The sequence below is a fragment of the Setaria viridis genome, chromosome 8 (assembly GCF_005286985.2).
Source record: "Setaria viridis chromosome 8, Setaria_viridis_v4.0, whole genome shotgun sequence".
NCBI classification, from domain to species: Eukaryota; Viridiplantae; Streptophyta; class Magnoliopsida; order Poales; family Poaceae; genus Setaria; species Setaria viridis.
This window is the reverse complement of record NC_048270.2, coordinates 40,996,150-41,006,338: the sequence shown is the minus strand read 5'-3', so window position 1 is coordinate 41,006,338 and position 10,189 is coordinate 40,996,150. Positions and strand designations below refer to the sequence as shown.

General features: G+C 48.1%; 2 protein-coding genes across 2 annotated transcripts; both read right to left on the bottom strand.

The window, feature by feature from the left end:
- Positions 1-275: 275 nt before the first annotated feature.
- On the bottom strand, positions 276-2,776 carry LOC117833914 (uncharacterized). Its single transcript, XM_034713506.2, has 2 exons — positions 1,369-2,776; positions 276-707 (listed from the first exon to the last, which is right to left on the bottom strand). Exons 1-2 carry the CDS (start codon positions 2,697-2,699, stop codon positions 596-598), a joined length of 1,443 nt encoding a protein of 480 aa, XP_034569397.1. The 5' UTR covers positions 2,700-2,776; the 3' UTR covers positions 276-595.
- A 652-nt stretch (positions 2,777-3,428) lies between these two features.
- LOC117834693 (probable sugar phosphate/phosphate translocator At3g11320) lies at positions 3,429-4,556 on the bottom strand. Its single transcript, XM_034714222.2, has 4 exons — positions 4,483-4,556; positions 4,181-4,285; positions 3,855-4,083; positions 3,429-3,686 (listed from the first exon to the last, which is right to left on the bottom strand). Exons 1-4 carry the CDS (start codon positions 4,554-4,556, stop codon positions 3,540-3,542), a joined length of 555 nt encoding a protein of 184 aa, XP_034570113.1. The 3' UTR covers positions 3,429-3,539.
- Between the last annotated feature and the right edge of the window lie 5,633 nt (positions 4,557-10,189).

Below are 10,189 nucleotides of genomic sequence, written 5' to 3'. Positions count from 1 at the left end.
GTCCGCTCGAGGATAGGGATGCCAGAACCACAGAGGACCTCATTGAAGGTCGGCGAGGGGGAGCAGCACGCCGGCGACCCAGATGCAGAGAAAGCCCACAGATCCCGCACGGAGGGGATGGATGGACCCGCCTCCGATGACATCCCCGCCCTGCTGGCGCCGGGTTGGTGGCTGCCGGGGGGGGGGAGCGGGGGAGCGGCTCTCGCAATATAGGCTGCGCACTTGTTGGCCAATCGCTTCAAAAATGAGCCTTTTGTACATTCCATAAGTCAAAATTCAAACCACATTAATCTATTAACCACTTCAGATGGGTAATGCATTCGCATATTACATATAAAGATGCATAATAGCCTCCAGAAAATCTCCATGGAGAATGGAACGTGGAAGACAACCATAGCCAACTGGTCGCTCACATGCTACAGCTGATAAATTAGTAGTTCTTAAACAGCAAGCACCACCATAATTCAAAGCCGATCACACCAAACACAAGCCATTGGCAATAATATACTACTCGAAATAATTGTAAGGCGATAGTTTGTGTCTTCAATCAGTCCGGCAGCAGATCACTTCCTCGACTGTCACCACCAAGCAATGCTCAAGCACGGCATTTGGCTGCCTTTGATTCTGCTTGCTCCACTTCCAACTGACTCTTCTTTTGCGCCACCCTGCGCTGCTTTGCCTTCTGCATCATTTCACTTAGTTCCCGACTGCACAAAAAGAAGAAATAGTCACAAGGCAAATCCCACAATGCAACTAGTTCCCTATCACATGAAAAAGAAAAAGGTAGACAACAAGCACTAGTTCATTACTAGTAATATATAACGGGATGTATCTTTCTGAGATGGCTGCCTGCTGGGTTCTTGTGGGTTAATCAGATAGAGATCTGATTCAGCTGCCGTTTATTTGCTTGGTGGATTATTCACCGCAGAAGAAAATAGTTCGGCATAATTTATCACATAGATTTAGACAATATAATTCTAACTTAGCAGGGGGGCATAAGTATACCAATGCAAGTACACTCAAACTGCTTAATGATGATATGGGAGTGTTTCGACAATCTAAGAGCAGCTAGCATCCAACTGAGAAAACGATAAATTTTCAATCCTAGAGGCTAAAAATTACTTGAGGGGCAACATTCAATCCTAGAGGACATACATACAATGTACAATACCAATATGCTAATCGCCTACACTACATCCCATTGTGTCCTCTTCATGCTTCAAAATGTACAAAAAAATGCACTAGAGGCTGCTAAACACGATAAATTTAGTAAAAATAGTTTAAAATTAAACTGGAAGTGTACAAAGGATAAGCCACAATAAGGCATAAACAAATGGCACAATGCAAGTAAAGAAGATGTAAAGTTACCTTTTGATGGCATCCATGCCCAGGTAATCGGAGAGTCCGCTAGGGATGAAGGAGTGTCCATCAAAGATGATCCTGCGAGCCCTAGGCCCGTCAGTGGTGCACCCTTCTTCCTCTTCATTGATATAGATGGCGGATGACTTGAGCATCTTGTTCCCCATGTCGACTTCAATTATCCAGTAAGTGGTGTGGTCCTCCTTCAACAGGAAGCAGAATTCATCTGGATTTACCAAGCTAACCAGAGGATACATAGGCTTCACCTGTGGAAGGCTCTGGCCATTGTAAAGACCCCAGAACTCGGCCGCCTCCATGGTGTGATCTCTGCACCATTGCCCACTTCGGTAGAAGTTAGGCAATGTCCACGACCTTATTGTGAAAGGAGATCGCTCTCGGTTGGCTTTACGGGTGGTAACGCAGACGAGCTTGAGCGTGAAATCAGCAGTGACGCAGACACATCGAGCTCTGTCAGGGCAGTCTCCATCGGGATGTGGGCGGCGGTCAGATTGCAAAGCTTCATCAGGCAGCGGGATGTAATGGAGCAGCTGATCTGTCGTGCTCTTGACGCTGGCACGGAGGACGTCAACAACAAGTATGCCCTGGTAGTTGTCAACCCAGCACAAGAAGCGTCCATGGAGGGGGATGATGGCGTCAGTGATCCAACGGCGAATACTGGGGCCTTGGGGTATCCGCACCTTCTTAATCATCCAGTCTGCTTCTTCTTCTTCAGTGTTCTTGTGCGAGGCAGAAGCAGGAAGTGCAGGGTGGTGCAGCAGGCAGAGCTCGCCTTCCAGGCCGAAGTTGGTGAAATCCACGACCGTGAACCCGCCTTCGCTGCCGTGGCACAGGAGGCCAATATGTTTCTCCGCCATGATTCTCTGCTGCACGCGCTGGTAGGGCTTGAAGTAAATGTCCTCATCGGGGGTGCTGACGCCACCGGTGAAACAAGTGCGAAGCCGATGGAGCGACGGAGGCGACGAGAAGGCCGAGTAGACGAACATGTCGATGGGGAAGCTGGCGGTGTCCTTGCAGGACATTGGATCCTCCAGGGGCACGATAGCGCTGAAGAGGATGGAGTGGTTGTGGGCGGCGATCACGCTTGGCTCCCGCAGGCGGCCTCCGAACTCCGTCCTGCTCGGCCAGTCGAGGTACAGGCGGGACACCGCGGGAGAGTCGGTGACCCGGAGGGAGGCGCGGATGGGCCTGTCGGTGCAGGTGTAGGAGATCTCCGACGCCGTGCCGTCCGCTTCGTCCTCCACGTCCCGGTCGCTGCGGTGGATGAAGCGGTCGAGGATTATCCAGGTAGGGCGGAGGGGAGCCGCCGGCAACAGATCCATGGTGGCGGCTGCTGTGGGGACGGAAGGGGATGAGGAAAGTGACGAGGCCAGGCCACCCACCGTATCCACCGCCTCAGCTATATTCCTGTCCTCCAAAATTACCATCGTATCCTTTGCTTCGAGACAAAGAATTTGTACTAGTAAAATGCCCGTGCGTTGCTACGATAAAAGATCAATTGTATTTTTCAAATGCCTGTGCATTGCTACGGTAAAAGATCAATTGTATTTTTCAAATGAATGATATTTTTTATTTTCATCACTAAAATTTTATTCCACTTATTGGATGTCTACACGTTTAATAGAAAACTAAAAAATTTTGACTTAATTATTTACTTCAACTCAAATACCCATTAAATTAAAGTATTTTTTTTATTCAAGTAAGAGAGTTTAATCAGCCTCCGATGGCCACGGACAGGGAGTATTTAATTCTGGCGGGTAATACGAATCGGGACTAAAGAACCCTTTCTTTAGTCCCGGTTGTAAAGGTCAGTGGCCCTCGGGAATCCGGTGGGACGTTTTGTCCCGGTTGGTGTTTATTTGAAATCATTTAGTTATCAGGAACATACAAGTTTTTCATTTGATGTTAACGATTGGAAGGAGTAAGTTTGAAGAATGTATTCCAATGACATGAGCCAAATGCCAAGCTAACAACATCCCAGTTTCCTAATGTTTAGCAGCTCAGATTGCAATTATGGAGCATGCAAAAAGGGGACACCTCTATATGGTTATCTTAGTCATACCATCGCTATGATTCGATCAGCGCTAACTCAGGGCACCAACGAAAGATGTATAGCATGAGCTCAAAGATTGAAACACAGGAGGTAGCTTGTTTGCTTGAGCTCACTTGCTCCTTTTCTTGGCCTCGCCATACAAAACAACACGTGCGACTGTAATCCCGTAGCCTAGCATCCCCATGAATGTTACCGGGTTCCTGAATACCAAGATGGAGACCACCACAGCGACAGCAACCTTCGCATTCCCAAGAACCTGATAAAGATTAGGAATGTCAATATATTTGCATCATTACTTGCAATTGCAATGTAGCTCTGTTTTCCAGTTTGTCTGAAAGATTCCAGGATCATGTGAAGCAACAGCAGGCAGGATTGCAGTCTGCAGAGCATAGCAATGCAGGAAGGGGGAGGAGGACCGAATCACCTGAAGAGTGAGTGGGCTGGTGTGCTTGGTTACCAGGAAGTTGGTCAGGTTCACAAAGTAGGCCATGGAGGAGTTGCAGAGCAGGATCCAGATGAAACTGGGGTCCTCCCGTGCGAGGGTGGCCACCAAGCCAAACGCCTCACGTTCCATGATCAATGTCGCCGGAACCAGCAGAATGACGGCCATCGGAGCCATGTAACGGAGGAGGTTCATGGAGTTCATCTTCTCACTGTAGGTGTAAATAAAGGAGAACGAAACGAATTGAAGCCTCCGATTCTGACAGTTCGAGAAATCCCTGAAGATGGACAGCATTATCGATATTTTACTCTTCTGATGATAGCAAGATCCCCTGCAGCACGGTCTTGAGCGCCCTCCCAGCCGTGGCTCCAACGCACATGATGAAACCGAAGAGGTGGAAGCTCGGCTCGCCTTGAAGCGGAATGCATGTTGCAGAGAGGTGTGAAAATCGTTGAAGAGTTCGTGAAAGAAATCAGCTTCGTGGTGAGGTGGTTGAAAGGTTCATTAAAATCCGGTTTCCAAGCTACCTTAGTGCATCGGCATTGTACAATTTTGGGAGGAAAAACAAATCAGAATGGAATAGGTTGAAGAAGATCGAGGTGGCTTTACCCCCACGGTGATGATGATGCCGGTGACGACGGGGACGAGCGCGTCGTACGTGGTAAGGATCTCTACCAAGTGCATGCATTGTGGCTTTATATACGATGCTCGTTCTTCTATTGGCACTGGCCATCTAAGGTGGCATGTTGAGAAATGCCCGGTGAGGAGGTCAAAGCTTCGTGTTTCCCAGTCTTTGCTACAGTTCAATTCGGATGGAAGTGTCCGAAAGTAGGATTACAGTTCTGAGGTAGCTTGTACTCAGCTATGTCATTTGATTGCTAGACTTGATCTTCCTCTCTTCTTTGGTGAATTTGCTGCATTTGAAGAGTACATTCGTCTTGCTCATAATCCTATATTCTCGGTTGCCTCTAGGCAAACCACCATTAGAGATTTCACCGAGTATTTTATTGATTGCCGTGCTAATCTTATTGACTCGTTAGTATCTGGTGTTTCATCTGTTACTCTTACTTCTAATATCTGATCTGGTAATGCTAAGGAAGATTACCTTAGTGTGGTTCATTATGTTAATGCTGATTGGCAATTAGAGAATAGGATAGTTGGTTTTAGGCTCATTGATGAATCTCATAATGGTTAGAACATTGTTGATCATTTGACTGCTGTGCTCGAGGAGTATTGTTTGATTTCAAAGGTGTTTTCTGTTACTTTGGATAATGCCTCTGCTAATACCAATGTTGTTGAGAAACTCAATCCTAAATTGTCTAGTTTATGTTGGTAACCTGTTCTTGCATCAGCGTTGTGCTTGTCACATCATTAATCTTGTGGTTAAATATGTCTTGGATCAGATTAAGAAATATGTTGAAACATTTAGAATTGCAATTTCTTTCATCAATTCTTCTAACCAGCACATTGAAAAATTTAAGAGATATCGCATTGCTGTGAATGTTTATCCTAGAAAGTTTGGTTTGGACATAGATGTGAGGTGGAACTCCACATACCTCATGCTTAAGCATCTAGTCCCTTACAAGCAGACATTTAATGTGTTCACTGAGACTAACTATCCTAGGGGTGAAGAGGATGTAACAACCTAGCCTAATTAAACTGTGTTTAATCTTAAGTAAGGTCATTAGAGCATAAAGAGAACAATTGGCCGTCGTGAAGGCAAGTAAAAAAAGACACTTTTGCCCTCACAAGCTAAACAACTGTTTATGCTAGAACTCATTTTTTTCTTAAGAAATTAAAAATATGTCCAACTAAGAGTTGTAAAACTCAATTTTCCTAACAACTTTTATTTTTGGTGTTTTTATAAATCTGAGCAGAAGACCTTCAAAAACTCAAAATTTGAATCTATGCCAATTTAAGAAAAACAGATAAAGTTCCAACTTTGGAGGTTTTTATCAAAAGTTTTCCAATATGAACTCAAGCTAAACTCTGTACAAACGTTTTTGAGCTTCGAGCCCTTAATACCTTTGACAAAAGGAGTAAGGTTGAAATCTGCACTGAAGGCTTTCAAAATCCAGGTCAAGGTCGGCCAAATTGGTCAACTCAGCCCAAGACCTGCAAGTCTGGAATCAGTTCAACCACGCATATTGACATGAGCTTATCTCACAAAACTTGAACAGAACACCAACAAAACCCTTTATAAGAGTTTGAGAACTAATTTTATACAACAACTTCATAAATTGGACTCTTGTCAAATTCACCTCAGAAGCATTTTGAAAGTGGAGCTCAAGTCAGCCAAAAATCTTCAAAAACAGCCAAACCGCTGAAATTCTTCTAAGTCTGGAAATCAAGCATTCCTTCAAACTTTGAAGTTTTGTATCTTCAAATCTGCTGCAAATTTGAACTCAGTTGAATTACAAAAGTTGAAATTGAATCTGAGGACTATAACTTTTGTAAAGGGAGTACATGTCGCGCAGATCAAAAATCTGAAGTATCTCACGCTCGAAGACCGGCCCTTCAGCGGATCCCATGAATCCCTCTGGGCCAGAGTGCGCTCAGCTCACGCGCACCCGTGCTCCGCCCGTCGCTCGCCGCATGGCCCCCGTTCACTGGCGCAGCGCCTCCGCCCGGTCTCTGGTCGTGGCAGGACAACGCCTTGTGCGCCCCGCTGCTAGTGAAGCGTCGCGGTCCCCCCTCCCAGCAGCTCTGCCTCGCCCGAGGACACGCCCTGCCCCGATGCTTTGCTCCATGCTCACACCCCGCGATGCTGCCGCCTCCACCAATTGTTGGCTGGGAAGCGACGCCTCGAGCGCCAGCCTCGCCAACCCGATGCCCTGGCAAAGCCGTTCCCCACGTGCACGCTTACTTCGCCTGCTGCGCCACCCCTCCCTCCTCTGCGCCAATGGTGCCGTCACCATTAATGGCCGCAGTAGCCCGCCTGGCTTCCTCCTCCGGTCCCATCCACAGGCTCTGGAGCTTCGCCTCGCCTATTTATATGGCTCACCGTCCCGCCTGCGCTCTTCTCCCCCGCCCGCAAGCTCGCCGCACCCTTGCTTTGCCTCGACCGCACGCCGCTGAGCCACCTCTCCACGGAGCCCCACCTCCGCAGCTCCCCACTCCTCGCCGCCACCAGTGCTAGCTCCGCCGTACCCACGCGAAGCTTCTCGAGCCTCTGTTGGGCTCCCTAAGTGCCGACGATGCCGGCACGCCGTAGGACATCGCCGCCGCCCAAAGTTCCCCGTCCCTGCGCCGTTCCGCCCCCACCGAGCCTTCTCCGCACCCCCAACTGCCGCCAATCGACTTCCGGTGAGCTCCCACGCCTTTCCCACAACTTTTTGCCTGGGATTGGCCGGCGCATCGCCGGAATATGGCCGGACCGCCGCCGTATGCACCTGGCCCAGCCTGTATCAGCCCGGCTATAGTGCCATGCTTGGCCTCTTTATACCTTATGCGGACTGGGCCAGCACGATAGCCCAACAGGCCAGTAGGCCAAGTCGCCCATAGGCCCAAGAAGGGGAAGGAGGTAGATAGGTGGAGGCGGCGGCGCGGCGCCAGTGACCGGTTGGCGGTGGCGAACTGGCGGTGACCAGTGTTGAGGGAGGAAACCAGGGAGAGGGAGGGGAAGGAGGCGGACAGGCAGAAGTGGGGTGGCGCCAATGACCGATGGTGGACTGGCATCTGGTGGTGACCGGTGGTGAGGGAGGGAGCTAGGGAGAGGGAGGGGAAGGAGGCGGACAGGCTGAGGCGGCATGACGCCGATGACCGATGGCAGATTGGTGGTGACCGGTGGTGATGAAGGGAGCCAGGGAGAGGGAGGGAAAGGACCGAAGGAGGTGGACAGGTGAAGGCGAGTGGCGATTATGGCGGAGTTGCGGAGAGGGAGGGAGTGAGGGACTGAGGGAGCTAGAGAGGGGATAAGGGTTGGTGGCGCGTGGGCCGCGAGGTGGTTATACGGGCCTCAGTCGTACCGACTGTTACATGGGCCATGCCATGGGCCGCCCGACGTGCCGCCTCTTAGGCCCAAGTCTGGCCTGCTACCTCGGGTCATGCTGGCACGGGCCCGTGTAATGGCGGGCTAGGTTGTGCTGGTGCCAGGCCAATACAGGCCGGGCCTCGTGCCGCCTGTTTAGCCCAGCCCATTTGGCCATGTATAATCCCCACCCCGCCATTGCTAGGGGAGGAGAAGGGTAAGGGAGGAGGCGAACAACGCTAGATCTAGATCCCGATCGAGGAGGTGCGAGAGGTCAAGGGGAGGGCTGGGTTGGTGGCCGCTGGTGCCGGAGTGGCCGATGGCGGGAGGCTTTGGACGCCAGGACCAGAGTGGTCACCGGCGGGGGGAGCGGCTCTCGCAATATAGGCTCACCAAACACAATCCATTGGCAATAATATACTACTCGAAATAATTGTAAGGCGATAGTTTGTGTCTTCATCAATCAATCCGGCAGCAGATCGCTTCCTCGACTGTCACCACCAAGCCATGCTCAAGCACGGCATTTTGCTGCCTTCGATTCAGCAACATGCTCCTTCGATTCTGCTTGCTCCACTTCCAACTGACTACTCTTCTTTTGCGCCACCCTGCACTGCTTTGCCTTCTGCATCATTTCACTTAGTTCCCGACTGCACAAAAAGAAGAAATAGTCACAAGGCAAATCGCCAAATCCCGCAATGGAACTAGTTCCCGATCACATGAAAAAGAAAAAGGTAGACAACAAGCACTAGTTCATTAATTCACAGAAATAATAATATATAACGGGATAGATGATATAAAAAGCTACGCAAATTTTGCCACAGGATACTACGGCTTAGTGATTGTTTCCTCAAAGACATAAAAAAAAAGTTGTTTTTTGCTGCTGCAGACTCCCAAATGTGTCAATATTTCCTGGGGGCACAATCTAGTGTGTTTTGGCAAAGATCATTGTTTTTTGAACATTTGCCAAAAGACACTAAATTATGTCCTCAGCAAGTTTACACACACTGAGAGTGCCCAGCAGTAAAAATCAACATAGTCAACGTGTTGAGCAAAAACATAATCATGAAGTTCCCATGGCAAAATTTCCCAAAAACTAAGATTGTATTAACAACTTGTGTATGAAAGAATATTACGACCACTCTATATACCACTCAATGGAGTTTCTACACATGAGGGTGGTACATAGAATAGATGTTCCACTTTCCTAACCCTAAAAGTGGCCGCACAAGTTCTAGGGCGCTAAGTGTTAGAAATTCAATTCATTTCCCTCAGCCTTCAGTCAGCTGGCCCAGTTGACAACTTCATAAAATCAAGCTTCTTTATGTGTTCAATATTTACCTTGTGTTTCCTATGTCATCACAAGTTTGCAACTGAAGGTTATAAAATCCTTGATGACAAAGATGCACGGGCTAAAATAAGCAAGAATGGTTTCTTTCCAGCATAAAGAGTGTGAAGGATTAAAGTAGGACCTAAAACATTGATTAGTTAATATCATGTCTGAATTTACTCCAGATAAAAATTACTCCGGATAATATCAAAACGATTTTCCACTAGACGATAGTCTGCCTGTCTGAATTTACTCTGGATAAAAATTACTTGAGGGGCAACATTCAATCCTAAAGGACATACATACAATGTACAATACCAAGAAACAGTTGAATGGCTATTCAGAGGAATGACTAGGTAGGGTTTATGTATCAACACATCAAACTACATACTGTTACCTTTTGTGTCCTCTTGCTTCAAAATGTACAAAAAAAAATGCACTAGAGGCTGCTAAACACGATAAATTTAGTAAAAATAGTTTAAAGACTGGAAGTGTACAAACGATAAGCCACAAGGCGTAAACAAATGGCACAAGTAAAGAAGATGTAAAGTTACCTTTTGATGGCATCCATGCCCAGGTAATTGGAGAGTCCGCTAGGGATGAAGGAGTGTCCATCAAAGACGATCCTGCGAGCCCTGTCAGTGGTGCACCCTTCTTCCTCTTCATTGATATAAATGGCGGATGACTTGAGCATCTTGTTCCCCATGTTGACTTCAATTATCCAGTAAGTGGTGTGGTCCTCCTTCAACAGGAAGCAGAATTCATCTGGATTTACCAAGCTAACCAGAGGATACATAGGCTTCACCCATGGAAGGCTCTGGCCATTGTAAAGACCCCAGAACTCGGCCGCCTCCATGGTGTGATCTCTGCACCATCGCCTACTTCGGTAGAAGTTAGGCAATGTCCATGATCTTATTGTGAAAGGAGATCGCGCTCGGTTGGCTTTACGGGTGGTAATGTAGACGAGCTTGAGCATGCCACCGAAAATGACGCAGACACACCGAGCTTTGTCAGGGCAGT